The sequence below is a fragment of the Gopherus evgoodei genome, chromosome 24 (genome assembly GCF_007399415.2).
Source record: "Gopherus evgoodei ecotype Sinaloan lineage chromosome 24, rGopEvg1_v1.p, whole genome shotgun sequence".
Lineage (NCBI taxonomy): Eukaryota > Metazoa > Chordata > Testudines > Testudinidae > Gopherus > Gopherus evgoodei.
Window position 1 is genome coordinate 596,081 of NC_044345.1, and position 17,979 is coordinate 614,059.

The 17,979-nt window shown below is 58.9% G+C and overlaps 1 protein-coding gene across 6 annotated transcripts; it reads left to right on the top strand.

Annotated features, from left to right (window-relative positions):
* Positions 1 to 1,695: 1,695 nt before the first annotated feature.
* On the top strand, positions 1,696 to 13,958 carry LOC115639394 (lysosomal acid glucosylceramidase-like). 6 transcript variants are annotated; one of them, XM_030542088.1, is made up of 14 exons: positions 1,696 to 1,777; positions 4,108 to 4,261; positions 4,591 to 4,809; positions 5,285 to 5,418; positions 5,764 to 5,955; positions 6,060 to 6,206; positions 6,390 to 6,523; positions 7,138 to 7,310; positions 7,743 to 7,980; positions 9,448 to 9,672; positions 9,769 to 9,932; positions 10,953 to 11,078; positions 11,598 to 11,699; positions 13,619 to 13,957. In XM_030542088.1, exons 4-14 carry the CDS (start codon positions 5,352 to 5,354, stop codon positions 13,623 to 13,625), a joined length of 1,575 nt encoding a protein of 524 aa, XP_030397948.1. In that variant the 5' UTR covers positions 1,696 to 1,777; positions 4,108 to 4,261; positions 4,591 to 4,809; positions 5,285 to 5,351; the 3' UTR covers positions 13,626 to 13,957. The 6 variants fall into 6 exon arrangements, with proteins under 6 accessions (XP_030397948.1, XP_030397949.1, XP_030397951.1 ...); XM_030542089.1 differs by having other exon boundaries at positions 4,591 to 4,751; XM_030542091.1 differs by having other exon boundaries at positions 4,625 to 4,809.
* The last annotated feature ends 4,021 nt before the right edge of the window (positions 13,959 to 17,979 follow it).

A 17,979-nucleotide genomic window follows, 5' to 3' on the forward strand; every position in this document is an offset into this window, starting at 1 on the left:
AGTCCCTCCCAGCTCCAGCCCCACTCTAGCTTTTGGCTGGAGGATTGGGCTGCTTCTTAGGAGTCTTGGTCCTGGGCTCTGCTTCCTCGGCTGTGGGTGGGCAGGAGCTACCCTGAGCCAAAAGAGAGAGTGCTTCCCTCGCTGTGCAGCTGAGACACGCCACCAGACTGGCCTGGGCTACCAGCAGCAGCTTGCACACTCCTTGGGGAAACTGCTCGGCTGATTGTGGGGGGATGGAAGGGGGCAGCATAGGCTGCTGGGACTGGGGGCCAAGCTGGGGGGGGGAGGCATTTGAGGGGAACTGCAGGTGCAGGCAGTGGGCTGAGTGCATGTGCCAGAGAGAGCGACCGTTACATAACTCTCCAGGCCCTTGCACAACAGGCCAGGGACTCACTGCAGGACTGGGGCCAGGGTGTGCGAACCGTGCTGTCTCTGCTGGCAGGCTGTGGGCATCTGCCACCTCTTGCTGCCTTTCTAAGGGGATCTCTCAGCTCTAGGGGGGAGCTGCTCACAGAACTGAGGGTCCTGAGTATAAGTGAAGGGGCTGCTGGGGGGACTGGAAGGTGGACGGGCTCCTGGTCTCCCCACTTGCTCCCGGGCCCCTGCACTTCCCCAGCTGGCACCGTGGTTCTCCGCAGCCCAGGGAGAGGGGACCTGCTGCGGGACTCTGTGTCCTCTGCGCCCCGGGGAGAGCGGTGGGAAGAGGCCGCAGGCCGGACCGAGCCCCCGGGCCACTGGAACTCGGGTGTGATGGGCTGGCGGAGCCCCCGGCCCAGGCTGCCCGGCCCAGCCCCAGGCAGTTCTGGCTCGGCTCGAGCTCGGCCCGGCCCGGCCCAGCCCCAGGCAGTTCTGGCTCGGCTCGGCTCGGCCCAGCCCCAGGCAGTTCCGGCTCGGCTCGGCTCGGCCCGGCCCAGCCCCAGGCAGTTCCGGCTCGGCTCGGCTCGGCCCAGCCCCAGGCAGTTCCGGCTCGGCTCGGCTCGGCCCGGCCCAGCCCCAGGCAGTTCCGGCTCGGCTCGGGCTCGGCCCAGCCCCAGGCAGTTCCGGCTCGGCTCGGCCCGGCCCAGCCCCAGGCAGTTCCGGCTCGGCTCGGGCTCGGCCCAGCCCCAGGCAGTTCTGGCTCGGCTCGGCTCGGCCCGGCCCAGCCCCAGGCAGTTCCGGCTCGGCTCGGCCCGGCCCGGCCCAGCCCAGCCCCAGGCAGTTCTGGCTCGGCTCGGCTCGGCCCAGCCCCAGGCAGTTCCGGCTCGGCTCGGCTCGGCCCGGCCCAGCCCCAGACAGTTCCGGCTCGGCTCGGCTCGGGCTCGGCCCAGCCCCAGGCAGTTCCGGCTCGGCTCGGCTCGGGCTCGGCCCAGCCCCAGGCAGTTCTGGCTCGGCTCGGGCTCGGCCCGGCCCGGCCCGGCCCGGCCCAGCCCCAGGCAGTCTGGCTCGGCTCGGCCCGGCCCAGCCCCAGGCAGTTCCGGCTCGGCTCGGGCTCGGCCCCGGCCCAGCCCCAGGCAGTTCTGGCTCGGCTCGGCTCGGCCCGGCCCAGCCCCAGACAGTTCCGGCTCGGCTCGGCTCGGCTCGGCTCGGCCCAGCCCCAGACAGTTCCGGCTCGGCTCGGCTCGGCCCGGCCCAGCCCCAGGCAGTTCCGGCTCGGCTCGGCCCGGCCCGGCCCCTCCGGGCGCAGCTGGCAGGGTCATGTGACCGCAGTCATGTGACTCTCGGTCCACTCCAGTCCGCGCTTGCGAGAGGCCGCGGAGCGGTCGCTGCTGCCGGACCCTGGCGCCGGCCGGTCCCGCAGGTGAGTGGCCGGAGGAGCCGGATGCCCGGACGCCTGGGTTCTCACCGTGGACAGGTGCGGCGGGGAGGAGGCGGCTTGTGGCCCGGGATCGGCCCCCGCCGCTGCTCCCATTGCTCAGCCCGGCACACTGAGGCTGGCGCTGTTAGACAGGTGCTGGGATACGGCCGCCGGGTGCCCAGCCAGGGGAGCAGCTGCCCCCCCATAGGTGCTGGAACTAGGGGTCCGGGGGGGCTGCCACACCCGCTGGCCTGAAGTGGGTTTACAGTTGGGTTCAGTGGCTCTCAGCACCCTAGCTATACAAATTGCTCCAGCAGCCCTGCTCCCCCCGCTGCTCAGGGGCCTGGAGCCTCTCCCACCGGGTCTGCAGCTTGGTGGGGCAGTCGTGGGACTCTTCCCCTGCCCCATGTGGCTGGCAGGGAGGGGCCGAGTGAGTGGGAGCTTGTCCAGCCAGCCCCAGGGGAAGTGCTTGACTCTGCCAGTCAGATTAATATCAAGGCTTTTTCTGAGCCCCTCCCCTCATCCTTCCTGGTGCTTGTGGGTGCCAACTGCCTAGCACCTGAATGAGTGGGGGGAGAGGAGGTTGGCCGATGGGATTTCCTGCAACCGTGGGGCCTATTTCCACTCCTCCGTCCGTTCATGCATCGGGGCAGAGTTCCTCTGGGTGGTGTCCGCTGGCTCCCTTGACACCTTTGAGGAGCAGTGGGCATTGTCTGGGGTTCTCTGCTCGGTGTCCCCATCAGGTTCCCTTCATTTAGTCCTGTGACCTCATTCCCAATCCTGCTTTTTTCATAGATTGTCCCACGCAATTATTTGGTGTCACAGACCTGTGGATCCTCCCCTTAGGCTTGGGGGAGGTCCTTTAGCAGCAGCCCGCCTGCTTCCTGGATACCAATAGGACCTGAATGAGGGGGTGGGGCCAGCAGTGTTCTGTTTTGTTAGCCCAATCTCTGTTTCTCACCCAGGACTCTTTATGGCATTAGAAGGGCACACAGGGCAATATCTTCATCAACAACTTAGATATTGGCATAGAAAGTACGATTGTTAAGTTCCCAGATGATACCAAACTGGGAGGGATTGCAACTGCTTTGGAGGACAAGGTCATAATTCAAAATGATCTGGACAAATTGGAGAAATGGTCTGAGGTAAACAGGAAGAAGTTTAATAAAGACAAATGAGAAGTGCTCCACTTAGGAAGGAACAATCAGTTTCACACATACAGAATGGGAAGAGACTGTCTAGGAAGGAGTATGGCAGAAAGAGATCTAGGGGTCATAGTGGACCACAAGCAAAATATGAGTCAACAGTGTGATACTGTTGCAAAAAAAGCAAACATGATTCTGGGATATATTAACAGGTGTGTTGTGAGCAAGACACGAGAAGTCATTCTTCCATTCTACTCTGCGCTGGTTAGGCCTCAGCTGGAGTATTGTGTCCAGTTCTGAGCACCGCATTTCAAGAAAGATGTGGGGAAATTGGAGAGGGTCCAGAGAAGAGCAACAAGAATGATTAAAGGTCTTGAGAACATGACCTATGAAGGAAGGCTGAAAGAATTGGGTTTGTTTAGTTTGGAAAAGAGAAGACTGAGAGGGGACATGATAGCAGTTTTCAGGTATCTAAAAGGGTGTCATAAGGAGGAGGGAGAAAACTTGTTCACCTTAGCCTCCAATGATAGAACAAGAAGCAATGGGCTTAAACTGCAGCAAGAGAGATTTAGGTTGGACATTAGGAAAAAGTTCCTAACTGTCAGGGTGGTTAAACACTGGAATAAATTGCCTAGGGAGGTTGTGGAATCTCCATCTCTGGAGATATTTAAGAGTAGGTTAGATGTCTGTCAGGGATGGTCTAGACAGTATTTGGTCCTGCCATGAGGGCAGGGGACTGGACTCGATGACCTCTCGAGGTCCCGTCCAGTCCTGGAATCTATGAATCCCTGCCTCAAGGACCCGTGGAGACAAGCACAGAGGCCTGCAGTCAATCAGGGCTAGTGCTGGAGTTTTGATCTAGGCTCTTTCAAATTCATAATTTTAATCCTGATGTGGAATCCACAGGAAAAATAATCCCAGTAAAGGTGCGATAATTATGTGGCCTCATCCTCTCCAAATCTATCTCTTGGGGAAAAGGGAATTCTTGGCAGTCTAAACCAGAGTGAGTCTTGGACTATGATAAATGACCATGCATGTTCTCAGGGAGGGAGTGGGTGTCATTTCCAGGCAAGAGGTGAATGTGACATTACCAATTATCCAGATTTTAAGTAACTTTTCTTCCCCATGTGGCCTGAACTAACCTACAGCTGGCAGGGTCAAAGATTTCTTTTTTGGTTTTATTTTCAGTGTGTTGTCCCACAGTGCTTTTCAGCTAGAGGCATCAGTAAGCACTTTGCATATTCTCCACACAGTGAGTACTTACTACTGAAATGCGCCCAGCTCCAGGGTGGAATGCAGCAGTTGTGTACTAGGAAGAACGGCTCAACAAGTGTTACAGGAAGTGAGTAATAACTCCATCCCCTGACATTGCAGGGAATTCTAGTTTGGCAGAGTATTGCCCAAGTGGGAATTTGACCAGGATGCCAGGGTTAATAAGGACACGTAAGAAGTCGTGTGGCAGTAGATGTAGTTTGGTATGACTGGGCATTTGCTAGTCCCTCTTTAAGGCTGCCTTCGTAATCGAGGTCAGGTGGAACTGAGCCATTGCAAAAGATGCCTGTGTTACTGGCTAGGGAAGATGGATGGGGTCCTTATGTCAGCACCCAGCTCCTCTCTCACCGCCTTCCCCCGTCTCTCCCACCCATTGTCGTTCACTCTGTGCCCTCACAGGGTGAGTCCCATGCTGTCATCGTCTCCTGCCCAGGTGTCTGATGGTTCCAGGGCCTCCTGATTCTCTCTGGCTGGGGCCGGCACCAATGCACAGATCAGTGTTGTGTGGGAATGGGATGGACCTGCTCTCTGCTCCCTTGCTCTGATCATTAATGAAGTTGGTAAATATAAGACCAGAGTTCTGAGGTGCCCACTACAACCGCTTAAGTGCTGGGTCAGGTGAGCCTCAGGGGCAGGTGGGGTTCAGGGTGAGGGGAAGGATTAGCTGGTATCCCAGGAGCAGGGGCTGCTGGATAAGAAGGGACAAAGTCAGGGTGGCTGAAGGAGACTAGGGGAGTGGTTGGGACGAGACTTGGGGAAATGAGATCAGATGTGGGAGGGACTGGAGCCAAGGCTCCCTTTAAAAGAGAGGCTGGGGCTGGCTGTGGAGGTGGAGGCCTTGCTGAGTCACAGCTTGGGTTTGGCTGGGCTGAAGGACAGGACAGGGAGGTGAGATCGAGACGCTAGTTACCAGAGCGGCTCAGCTCCCTGACAACCTCCGCCGGCAGGTGGCCGCCTCTCTGTGCTGCTCCAGGAGTCCCCGTGGTGCTGGGCTCGCCTGACTGCTGCTGAGGCTGGAGCTGCTGAGGGCGCAGTGAGTGGGGAGCGAGTGACGCAGCGGCCCCGACACTCACAGCCTCCATCCTGCGTTCAGGCCCAGGTGCCCAGTGCCGTGCTCGCTGGGACTGGCTGTGGGGGTGGCGCTGGGCAGGAAAGGCGCCATGTGGGCCGGGTGTGCCAGCATCATGGGCTGGTTCCTTTTCATCCAGACAGTGCCCAGGGTGGCAGGTAAGTGCTTGTGATGTGTCATGTGTGTGCCCCGGGGGGAGAGTTCCTCCTGGGTGCAGCTCAGCCTCTGCGCTTCTCCTCGGGGTGGGGGTGGGGGGCGTAGTGGGGTATTGGCTGGCGCAGGAGTCTTGGGGGTTGAGGGACCAAACGGGTGTGCTGAGAACCCTGCTGCACCTGGGATGGGTGCCTGGGACTGTGTGGGAGGGACCTCTCTCGGGGCATCCCCAGAACTCGGAGGAATGGGATTGGTCAGGGCGGGGGGGATATCCTCTCCCAGGAGGGGTGGGGAAGCCCCAAACTGTACCCGGAGCCCTGCCCCAGCCCTATCTGTCTCCTCATCCCTAGGTAGTCGTCCCTGCAGCCCCCAATATTTTGGCCATGGCTTGATGGCGTGTGAGTGCAATGCCTCCTATTGTGACACGCTGGACCCCGTTGTCATCCCGGCCCTGGGCACGTACGCCAAGTATGAGAGCAGCAAGATGGGCAAGCGGCTGGAACGCAGCGAGGGGAGGTTCCAGAGCGACTCCATGGCCCCAGGTATCAGCTTGGGCACTTGGGATGCCAAGGGCAGGGCTGGCCGCTGTCCCTGGCTCTTGCTGCCAGCTGCAGGGCTCTGAGCTGGGCTGCTCTCTGCTCTGCAGATCTGTTGCTGAAGTTGGACACGGCACAGCGGTACCAGAAAGTGAAGGGCTTTGGTGGCTCCGTCACAGACTCAGCCGCGATGAACATCCTGTCCCTGTCCAAGGAGACTCAACGCCACCTGCTCGCATCCTACTTCATGGAGGAAGGTGAGAGCTGGGGGCTGATTTGGGGCAGGAATGTATGGAATTGACCTGCTGGTGGGGGGCAGGCAGGCCCCAGCTCTGGGCTCATGGCTCTCAGGAGCTGCACGTCCCGTGTCCTGCAGCCTGAGGCCCCCTGTCCCCATGTGCAGTCACTGGGAGCTGAGTCACCTCCTTCCTGTCCCACAGGGATCGAGTACAACCTGCTCCGCATCCCCATGGCCAGCTGTGACTTCTCCACCCACCCCTACAGCTATGACGACACCCCCTACGACTACCAGCTCCTCAACTTTACCCTGAAGGATGAGGATACAAAGCTGAAAGTGAGCAGCACTGGATGGGGAGGGGACCCTGCTGAGGGGGAAGGACGCTGGCCACAGTGAGGGGGCCCAGGCAGGAAGGATGAGGGGGCCTGGCTGTGGGGAAGGGAGCCTAGCCACGGCGGGCCAACCATGGGGAGGTCTGAAGCACAAGATGGAGCAGGGAGTGGCCAGTCCCAATTTGCTCAGGTTTTCTGCTCCCCAACCAAGCTCCCAGGCCCCATCTCATCTAGAGTATTTTCTGTGGCCATCATGGGCCGGGGATGACCCCCCACCCCCCTGTGGCACTCACCCCTCAGCCATTGCTCTGGGTGTCCATCAGATGCTCCTTGGCTGCCTTGACAGCCCTGCAGGGCAGGCGTCTCCCAGCCCCTCCTGCGTGGCGAGTTGTGAGGTTGTGAGGGGAAAGTCCCATCTATGCAGTGAGTGGGGAGCGAGTGACCCAGCGCCCCTGTCTTGCAGCCTTTCTGGGCTCACTTCTGCGTCTGCAGCCCTGAGCTGCCACGTGCTGCCCTCCTTAGAGGGAGCAGCCCTCAGGGGACCATTGTGTCTAGGCACGTTCCTTCCTGAGACCCCGCGGCATATGGTGAGCTGGTTCCGATGCTGTGTCCCTTCAGATCCCCATTCTCCATCGAGCCATGGCCTTGTCCAAGAAGCCACTGTCCCTGGTCGCCAGTCCCTGGTCATCCCCAGTCTGGATGAAAACCAACGGGGAGATGAAAGGGAAGGGAAGTCTGAAGGGGAAGCCAGGGGACAAGTATCACAAGACCTGGGCCAACTACTTCATCAGGTAAAGGGCAGCCTGGGGCGGGGGCTCTCCTGGGAGAGGAGCTGGCAGGATGGGGAGTGGGTCTTGGTGGGTACAGGTGGCCCTGGGGCTGTGCGAGGGAAGGGGCGGGACGGGCCATTGAAGGAGTCAGTGTGAGCAGGGCCGCTGAGAGCAGATTTGGGCCCCGATGAAAAATTTTTTTCGGGCCCCCCAGCAAGGCCGGACCCCAGGCCCCTTCCGGACTGCCGGCCCCGGTAATTTGTCCCGACTCCCCCCCACCCCCCCTCCGGTCGGCCCTGGGTGTGAGCTCCTTGAGCCAGCAGAATGACAGACTGTGAGCGAGGTCTGTACAGTCCATGCGAGTGGGGGGTAGGGGGACTGGTCTCTGCACACTAGGAGGGGCACTGGGGGATGGGGCTGGAGCTGCTAATATTTCTCGTCCCCGGCCCCCAGGTTCCTGGACGAATACGCCAAGCACAACCTGACGTTCTGGGCGGTGACGGCACAGAACGAGCCCACGGCTGGGCTGATAAACAACTACCCCTTCCAGTGCCTGGGCTTCACTGCCGAGCACCAGCGGGACTTCATTGCCCAGGACCTGGGCCCGGCGCTGGCCAACAGCTCGCACAAGGGCACCCAGCTCATCATGCTGGATGACAACAGAATGCTGCTCCCACGCTGGGCCAAAGTGGTGAGTCTGCACACTGGGGCCTGTTGCTCCTTCGCCTGTTCTTCTGGGGCTGGCTGTGCATGAGCTCTGCTCTGTGGGGAGATACTGCGTGTTGGGATTGGCCTGTGGTCTGAGCATACTCAACCGGCACATTCCTGGCGGTGCCTGGCGTGTGCCCTGCTGGGCTTCCCGCCAGGCTGAGCAGGGTGCTCCCTCTTCCAAGGGCTGGGTGCTCTCAGGACATACAGGGAGACCCCAGTCCTGCCAAAGCTGCTCCCATTACCCCTGGATGACTGCGGGCCTGCTGGGGCAGAGAGCACAGCTCTCCAGAGACAGCTGCCTGATCCTTCCTCAAGGTGCCTGCTGGGGCAGTGGGATTCCATGTAGCTGCCTCTGATTTCCAGCCCTTTCGGCCTGGCTGTAAGCGTGGAGGCTGTGCTGGCCGCCTGGCTTGGCAACCGCTGCTCCCAGGAGAGCTGCCAGCCCTCCCATTCATGTTGTTTATCACAGCAGTGCCTGGAGGCTGGGCCCTGCTTCGCAGTGTGGAGGAGGCTGTGCTTTAGGCAGGCAGGAGGTGACACTGGTGGCGACCAGCAGTTGCTGCAGCAAAGCAGCTCCTGGCCCTGGGGGAGTTTTGATGGAGAATAGCAAGCCCAGCATGGGGCTCCCCCCAGTCCCCACGGGCTGCCCAGCTTGGGGTTCCCAAGCACACATCCGGTGCTCTCAGCCGATCTGCATGGGTGTGATGATGCCTGGGGTCTGGGGGAGCCAGGACCCAGCAACCCAGGGCGCTGAGCTCCCAGCTCTCCGATGGCTCCTTTCATTTGTGGGACCCGTTTGCTCTCTGCTTGGGCTGCAGGGTCTTCTCAGTGCTGGGGGTGCTTGGCCCTATCTGCCTGTTCTCTGCTTTCGAGGATGCAGCCTCTGGGTTTCCCAGGGACCGGCCGTGGTAGAGACCTGGCTAGGAACCAAGTGCCTGATGTCCAGCCTGGATGAAGCAGGGGTAAAGTTGGCTGGCTAGGGAGCCCCAGGGGCTCCTGCCCTGGCTGTTCTCCTGGGACTCTTGGGCCCCGAGTAATCTTGGCTTCCTGGGAAGCAGCAGGGGCTTGTCCTGCGTTTTGTTTTCCACCCAGGAAATCCTGGCCTTCCCTCGCAATGTCTGGGTGGGCCAGCGCAGAGCGGAGTGCTGAGACAGTCCTGCCAGCACCCTGTGCTGCCCTGGTCTCTGGACTTGTTCCCAGCTGCAGAGCTGTGAGCAGCTCTTGTGTCCCGGCTGGCATAGGGGCTGATCTCTCGGCACCTGCGCTGTCATTCAGGGCAGCAGAGTGCTTGGACCTGTGCTGTTGGGCAGAGCCCATCTGGAGTGTGCTCTCCAATGGGTTGCGTCGCTGGGCCATTCTTTCTGCTGCTGTCTCCAAGGGTGTGGGTCTGGAAGGCCCTTGAAGGCCTGGGCCAGTAAGTGACTGCTCCTCCTTCCTTCCTTCCCAGATACTGGGTGACCCAAATGCTGCTCGCTACGTCCATGGCATCGGCGTCCACTGGTACCTGGATTTCATTGCTCCCGTAGAGGACACCTTGTTACCGACCCATGACCTCTTCCCTGATTACTTCATCTTGGCCACAGAGGCCTGCATTGGGTCCCACTTCTGGGAGAGGGATGTTATCCTGGGCTGCTGGGATCGGGGGAACCAGTACAGCCACAGCATCCTGACGGTAAGGCCCGCTCGGGTCCCTCACGCAGGCTGCCTTGGGAGCATCTCCTGCCCTGTCCCTTGCCTCCAGCTGAGCATCTCTGCCATCCCCTCACAGGACCTGAACAACTTTGTCACCGGCTGGATCGACTGGAACCTGGCCCTGGACCTGGAGGGGGGGCCCAACTGGGTCCAGAACTACGTGGACAGCCCAGTCATCGTGGACAGGAAAAAGGATCTCTTCTACAAGCAGCCCATGTTCTACCACCTGGGGCATTTCAGGTGAGCTGGGACATTCCTGGTCGGCTGGTGAGGGCTGCAGAGATTGTGCCCACAGCCGGCTCAGTACACGTGTGCTGGTGAGTGAACTCCCAGGGTCAAAAGAGTCACAGGTGTGTGAAATGCTTTTCCAGTCCGGCCCAGAAAATGAGATACCAAGAGGCCCGAGTTTTCTCCGAGGGACCTCGGTTTACTCGATTTCTTGACCAACACCCAAACCCTTTGTTCTAAAGTTGAAAGTTTGTTGATTTAAACACAAGGAAGAACAAGAAGTTAAAAGAAACATTTATACAGAAATCGAAATTGGGTGATTATGCAAAACAAACTTAATTAAAACCTTGAAAATTTTTCTCCTTTGGGAGGCAAAATCTTAGTTTTTCATTTTTAGAACAACTTTCTTTGAGGGAAAGGAAAGGGTTAATGTTGATCTGCAAAGAGTATTCATGTCTCCTGTTTCTAACAGGCAGGCAGCCTGCTGGGTGACTGGAAGCTGAGGTTCTCCCTCTTCCCCTCACACCCAGTATCTTTAAGAACCCCCGCCCAAAGGGGAAAACGTGGCCAGCCTGCCTGGTTTATTCCTGCATTATTTTGCCCACCAAACATTTGACACACCGATTTTGCTTTATTAATTTTCAGTTCCACATTTCCTGTTCTTTAACCTGCGTCATTGTAGCACTGCTCTTGAGTGAGGCTAGGAGGCCCTTTGCATTTGGGCTCACGTGCTTTGTGTCTTTTGGGTTCTGTGCACCCATTCAATTTAATGATTGAAAACAACGTGACCTATTTCCTGGGTCACGCTTGAGCCGGCAGGGTTTTAGGTACTCTGACACCCCAGGGAGTTGTGCAGCCTTTTTACGCCAGAGCTCACAACGGGGATCAATTTTAGGTCCAGTAATGACAGCAGTGCCCAGTGAGCCAGGCTTTCTCCCTCTCACCTCAGGCCGCGGCCGTTGGCCCAGCCCTGTCTCTGGGGACTGTTGCTGTCCTTCCCTCCATGCTCACCACTCCCTCTTGTCTGCGCAGCAAGTTCATCCCCGAGGGCTCGCAGCGCATCGGGCTGGTTGTCTCCAAGAAGAGCTGCAAGTGCAGCATGGAGTACGCAGCCTTCCTGCGCCCGGACGGCGCTGCTGTGGTTGTGGTCCTGAACAGGTGCGTGGCTGGGCCTGGAGTGTGGGAGCCTCGTCCAGAAAGGCAGTGGGGCAGGGGCTGAGGGACTCAGTGCTGGGATGAGAGTTGGGAGCCCGGAGCTGGCCTTTGGGGCAGGCAGGACGAAAGAGACTTGGAGATAACCAGGCTACTCACTGCACTGCAAGAACAGTGCTGGTGGGGGCAGAGGAGGGCCAAGCCGCTGGCCTGAGCATTAGCAGGTGCCCCCAGCCCTGCAGGAGGCACGTACCCTGCTCCCACGAGCTCACAGTACAATCAAGGGGACTGGGGAACCGTGGAAGCAGCTGGCAGGGGGGCAGAGGGGAGGCACTGAACACATGGTGGGTGAGAGCTCTGTTGGTCACATTCACTGATCCTCATCCGGAGAGGGGCCTGGGAGCAGGGGGAGGTTAGCTGTGGTCCCTTCCCTTTGCTCCTGCGGCCCACATGGCACTGCAGTAGTGGAGCTGGCTCTACTGGGCAGCCATGCAGTCTGACTGACTCTGCCCCTCACCCCCCCAGGTACTCCACAGACGTGCCATTCAGGATCTCAGACCCAGGCGTTGGCTTCATTGAGGCTGTGGCTCCGGCTGACTCCATCCAGACCTACCTGTGGAGACGGCAGTGAGAAGGCTCGGGGGGCCTGGGGCAGAGGAAGGTGGGGGGTGGGGGAGGACTTGGCATGCTGCTCTGGAGAGTCGCTCTGTGGGGCCATTGCAGGCAGGTCTGGGTGGAGCCCTCAGGGGGACAGGGAGGCCAGTGCTCACCTAGATCTGCCCCTTGCAAAGCACAGCACCTGAGCAGGGGCAGAGCTGAGCCACAAGCCTGCAGCATGTCTAGAACCAGGTGGGCCCTACTGGACCAGGGGACAGAGGGAGCTGGCTCCCTTTGCTCCACAGGAGTAGAGAGCCACGTGCTGTAACCACGATCGCTGCTGCTCTGCCAAACAGCAGCTCTCTTTGGGCATCCCCCCTCTGGCTGCGAGCGGTCTGGGTGCCTGTCTGAAGCTTTACATCAACTGGGAGTTAAAACCTCACTGCCTCTCCCCTCCCATGTGCTGCGTCCCTGGCTGCCCCCTCCCCAGTGACACTTCCTTGGATGCCTCTGGGGCAGGACCTGGCTTGAACCAAGGAGACCGGAACAGCTGGGTCTGGAGGGGAAACACCTTAGTATGCTGGTAAATAGTCTCCTTTACAAACCCCCTGCTGGAGACTCAGTCCACAGGGTAGTAAGCGAGTCCCCTGGGCCAGGACGGTGGCTTCATGCGGAGATCCAGTAGGCAGGTGTTGCGCAGCCGCCAGGAGCCATTACCCCTAGGCTGAGCACTGCAGACTGGTCTGCCCCAGGGAGGTCCATCTTTGGGGTGGGTGCCACAGCTGGCTCCCAACCTCCCGCTGGCTTGCTGGGCTGCCTGTTCTGGTGCTGTCTGTCGGCATCTCTGGCCTTCCCCCGTCAGGCTGCAAGATGTGGAATGGCAGAGAGCTCCTTGAGGTTGGCCTCCCACCCCATACAGTGGCTGATAACTGGAGGAGGGGGTCACAGACCAGAGCCCAGTCTCATTCAGCCTCTTGGCCCTGCATTCCTTGTCCCTCTGTGACAGAATCGGGCTCCAGTGGGGCATGCTGGATGCTGTTCCACCCCCACCAAGCTCCCCAGGCCAGGGACTTTGCCTGGCAGAATTCATGCTGTGGATGGTGCTGTATACACTGAATAATTGTTGACTAGCAGGGGGTGCAGCAGCCCAGGGAACATGGTGCTCTGACAGCACCTGGCCCAGGGCTAGCAGGCCTGAGGGAGAGGAAATAGGGAATGGGTGAGAGAGCATCTTTACCTTTTCTGCAAATAGCAGAGCAAGGGCCCAGCAGATGAAATTGAAAGGAAATAAATGTTCAAAGTACATAAAAAGAAATAATTTTAACAGGGTGCATAATTTACCTATGGCACTCACTGCCACAAGATTTCACTGAGGCCAAGAGCTGATAGGATTCCAAAAAAGCATTAGCCATTTATATGGCTACTGATTAACACCCATAGTTATATTTCGAGAGGATAAAACCAAAGCTTGGACAAAATCTAACCCCTCCTGCTTCCGAGTGTGATCCAGTGGCTTACTGCTCTAGGAGGGACGAGCAGACCAGTGGCCCCGTGACTGAAGCTGAGCCATTTTGTACGTAAGGCAGGTGTTTCACCACTGGTTTCTGTGTGAGGAACACAGCATACTTTCCTCCACGTTCCACCTCCTACTTTTGGAGCACAGAATGAAATTTCTGTACATTGCCAAGTAATTTGGTTGGTTACTTTGAATAAAAATTAATTTAAAATGGTTCCTTTAAGAAGTTTAGCACCTGGTGTCAGACTGTTCTGTGTGTCCTGAATGATCTTATTAATGGGATAACAGATGCTTCAAACTGCCCACTTCAGGCTCCCTGAAAACTGGTGCATTGACTAGAGTTGAAGACTTTTTTTTGTTTTGTTTTGTTTTTGGAAAAGATTAATAGTAATTTTTTGGCAGCGGTCTTCATAACTGCAAGTTTCTTCAACAGGGACTGACAACTAATCAACTTCTGCAGAGAGTTCCGTACACAACGGCTGGCTCCCATCTCCTTTGGCTCAGTGGCAGCAAAGCTGAAAGTGCCCTCAGCAAAGATGCTCTCTTTCAAAATGACCCATGGTAAATGAAGCCAGCCTGCCCTTAGGGATGCTGGTGGGGCTGGACAGCAGAGAGACTGTCAGTCCTAAAGAAACAAATGGCTTTGAAAAGCTCCTTGTTTCACCCAATCTGCTCTTCAGGGAGGGGAACAGGGGGAAGCTTCAGGGTGGACCTGGGCTTGCATGCACCCAGAGGAGTGTGAGGTGAACTGGGTGTGAGCAAGGGACTCGTGGGCGGGGGGTGGAGGGTGGGGGGAAGTGGCCTGTGTGCTCTGGCTACTTTGCACTGCTCCAGAGTGGGGTGCACAGCCAAAGTGCTGTGGGGAAGCTGCCCCATCAATGAAACATTGAAGGTTGATGTACCCCAGCATCACCTCATTTGCAGTATCACTAGTAATGTGTAGTTCTCATGGTAAGTTTGTAGTAATAATAATAGAAAGCAGGGAAATCACCAGCTGCAATCTGTTGAAATGGCATTAAGCCTGTGTGTGTCTATCAGAACCTGCAAATGTTACAGGGATGTTGCAATTATCACCAAGCTAGGCATTATAAACCCAGGAAATCCTGAAGTGAAGAAAGTTAAAAGCAGTTGCTACGTGTTCCTTAAGGCTTGGGAATGCAGAATTTAAGGTTTGCAAACATCTCTAACTCCAGCCTTTGGCAACAGGATGAAATGAAGGGAGAAAATCTAATATGTCTAAATCTGTTTAAGTGGGAAGTGCAAGTGGTGTTACACAGGGATCAGTGTCTGGCTCTTGCATGATGTTGCTACAAGGCGGCCGCACGTTTGTTTGGGTGCTGTAAGCTGGGCATTTCCAGCCCCTAATAACCATGTCTGGATTGCATTTGTGTTTAACCTTCACTTGGCCTTTCCTGGGTTTGTGAGGCTTGTGGTCCCCGTAACGGTTTTAAGACACTGCCATGCACTCAGACTCACCTCCACATTCAGCTGGGACTCCTGGAATGTATGTTCTGAGGGATTTTACCCCATCCTCTGACATGGTCCAAGACCAGCTGTAAGACGACCATGTGTCCGGCCAGATTTGCAGGGGGGGTTCTAGGGAATGATCTGCCCTAAGCCCCAAAGGGCTGGAAGGGGCAGGGGTCTTATCCTCTTGGCCTGCTCCCTGCCCCTGGAGTGGGTGAAAAGCCAAAGATTTGCAAGTGCTGCCAGAGGATTTGACGGTTACGTTGGAGCAAGTGTTGAGAAATCCTCCCTGGATTCCCCCTCACGTTCATGCAAAGCTAGGGACGCGCCCTGTCACCAGGACTGAGCAGGGAATGATCACCGAGTGGTGCGGCCTGCAAGGCAGGTGTCACCGTGTCCCTGTCAGCTCTGTAGAGCAGGGCAAAGCCCGTTAGTTCCTGTCACCTCAGCAGCCTGCTGCACAGGTGCCAGTCTGGCTTTGCTGGCTGGCAGCCAGTGGCTTGAGCTGAATCGCCCGGTGAGCAGGGCTGCTCGTGTGAGACCTGAACCTGTGGTGGCCCTGGGGGGGTGCCAGGGCCCCTGGGGCTGGCCTGAGGGGAGCAGGGGAACAGGGAAGGTGCATACACAGACAGTGAGTGTGGGCTGTTTTCTGAGCACCACAGCAGCCCTTCCGGGGGTGAGTTGGGGAAATGGGCCCAGAGAGGTGAGAGCCCAGGCCGAGCAGTGGCCTTGGGGCCTGGAGCTACACCAGTGATGTAGGCAGCGGGTGGGGTGCTTTGACCTTCCTGCTCCTGGTATGGTTCTGTGGGTCGGTCAGTGGCCTGCTGCCTGCCTGGCTCTGGACTGCGGAGCAGGGCCGTGCACCGAGTCACGCTTTGGAGCCATTATTAAAGTCACTTTCCTAAAGCAGAATTGCTACCCTGGGAATGGGCTGGGCCCCAAGCCCCCGTGCAGCTTCAGGGGAGACCAAGAGGCCTTCTCCCTGACTGGCCCGGCCCGGCCCCGTCCGTCTGGAGCTCCCCAGCCCTCAGGCAGGCAGGTAGAGACAAGCTGAGGGGCTGATCACAATGCGTCTCTGAGATGGGGCTTGGCAGAGGGCTGAGGGGCTCCCCTTGGCCAGGCATCTCCTTGCGGGCTGTGGGGGGTCGGGACAAGGGGCTTCTCTCTGGTGGGTCACATTCCACATGAAGCCTCCTTGGAGATTTCAGTCCCCACCCCCCCAGTCTTCCTAGGACACGTTGGCCTGGCTGCAGCCTGCCAGTCGGGTGCATCCTGTGCACTGGCCTCCCTAAGGATCCTCGCGTCCGCTCTATTGTGGGCTGGTTCCTTCTCATCCAGAGAGTCCCCGGGGTGGCAGGTAAGCGCTTGTAATGCGTCGTGTGTGATCCGGGGGGAGGGTCCCTCCTGGGGGCAGCTCAGCCTCTGCACTTCGTCCCCAGGACCTGTGTGCTCCTGCGGAGCTGCCCCGTCAGTCCCCATCCCATGCCCGCAATGCCCACGCTGCCGGCATCTGTAACGTTTGTGCTTTCAGTTTCCCAAACGCTCAGAGTGCAAGGGGGGTGGTCCCTGACTTGAGGCTGGAGGGACATCCAGGAAAGAGAGTAGGGATGGTGGGGGGCAAGGACCCAGAGGAAGACCAGGACATGGGGGAGAGGGGATGAAGGTCAGGATGCAGTTGAGTGTGAGCTAGCACATGGGCTACAGACAGGTGGGGGGGGCTTAGGAAAACGGGGCCAGATGGGGGGTGGGCGATAGGCCACGGGGAGGCAGAATGCTAGAGAATAAAGCAAATGGTGGGGGGGGTTGGAGCCTGGGGCATAGGGGAAGGGAGTAGACCCCAGTGGGGCAGGAGGCAGATGAGGTGAATGACAGAACCTGGGTGGCAGATGGGCAGGGACATGGGGAGAAATGGGGGGCAGGGGCAGATGGCTGGGGGGAGCAGGACAAAGGTCTCTCTGGGCAGGGGTGGCTCTAGGTATTTTGCTGCCCCAAGCATAGCAGGCAGGCTGCCTTCGGCAGCTTGCCTGCGAGAGGTCCCCGGTCCTGCAGATTTGGCGGCACGCCTGCGAGAGGTCCGCCGAAGCCACAGGACCAGCGAACCCTCTGCAGGCAAGCCGTCAAAGGCAGCCTGCCTGCTGCCCTCGCAGCGACCGACCGGCAGAGTGTCCCCCCCCCCGTGGCTTGCTGCTCCAGGGATGTGCATGGTGTGCTGGTGCCTGGAGCTGCCCGTCTCTGGGTCTCCCACAACCCTGTCTGGGCACAGCATGGGGCACTGGGTGCCTCTACCTGAGAGTGGAGTCGTCCCCCACCCCCGTTGTATGGAGCTGAACATGCAGCCCGTGTCCCAGTGGGGTCTGCAGCAGCATGTGGGCCAAGGGAGGCAGGCGTTTGGATGCCAGCGCAGTGCGCTCCCAGAGTCACACCAGCTGCACCTTGCACAAGGACTGGCTGAGTGCAGCGTGTTGCTGGGTGGCTGCACAAGCTCTTCAGAGCATCTGGAGCCACTCATGGGGCTGAGGGGCGGGTTCTGCGCCAGCCCCTTCTGACTGGTGCCAGAGCCAGCCGGCAGGAGTGGCAGGCCCCAGGGGGCCACTTCTGGTGGGGGGGGCGCTGGCACTGAGCCTCCTGCTGGGGCAGGCGTGTGGGGTGGCTCACATTTGGGTCAGGTTGTGTGTGGCTCAAATAGAAATACAGGGAACTCCCCGGGCTCCAGGGCCCAGCATGGCACAGCAGCCAGTAATGCAAACCAGGGCTTGGGTCTCACAGCCTTTGGGATCTGCATTCCCTCGCCGCTGGTCCTGCATCGAGCCCTGTGTGCACAGACACCCCCAAGGGGCCCTGCCTGGCTGGGAGCCCCAGGGCCGGGGCAGTTTGCTGGCAGAGGTCACCTGGCGCAGAGGTGAGATGCACTAGTGGTGCTATAAAACAGTGACCCAGCAGGGGGCGCAGCGGCCCAGGGAGTGCGTGACCCAGCCCCTTGGCTCCCTGCCCGGTGGGCACAGTGGGGCGATGGTTGGGGCGGGGTGGGACGCCCGCCGCCACGAGGTGCATTGATGGGAGGATAGGGAGGAAGAAAGGGTCCAAAGCTGCAAAATCAAATCCAGATTCTCCCCCAGCCCCCCATGGGGGTGGCAGGGGGCTGGGCCCTCTCTCATGGTGGAGGCCTGGGCAGGTTTCTGCTTGCAGACCTTGGAGCTGGAGGTCATTAGAAAATCCAGCTTTCCCAGCCCCGCCCAGCTGCTGCGGGGATGGAATGACCCAGTGAGGCCCCTGGGGGTGGGGGTGGGGGTGGGGGGGGACCGTGGAACCTGGCCACAGGGCCAAGCC

What these genes read in the sequence shown, in the direction of transcription:
- LOC115639394 (XM_030542092.1), top strand. Translation starts at nt 5,352, where the DNA reads ATGTGGGCCGGGTGTGCCAGCATCATGGGCTGGTTCCTTTTCATCCAG. An exon ending in ACAGCCACAGCATCCTGACG is followed by an intron (nt 9,673 to 9,768) that starts GTAAGGCCCGCT and finishes ATCCCCTCACAG; the next exon opens with GACCTGAACAACTTTGTCAC. An exon ending in TACCACCTGGGGCATTTCAG is followed by an intron (nt 9,933 to 10,952) that starts GTGAGCTGGGAC and finishes TTGTCTGCGCAG; the next exon opens with CAAGTTCATCCCCGAGGGCT.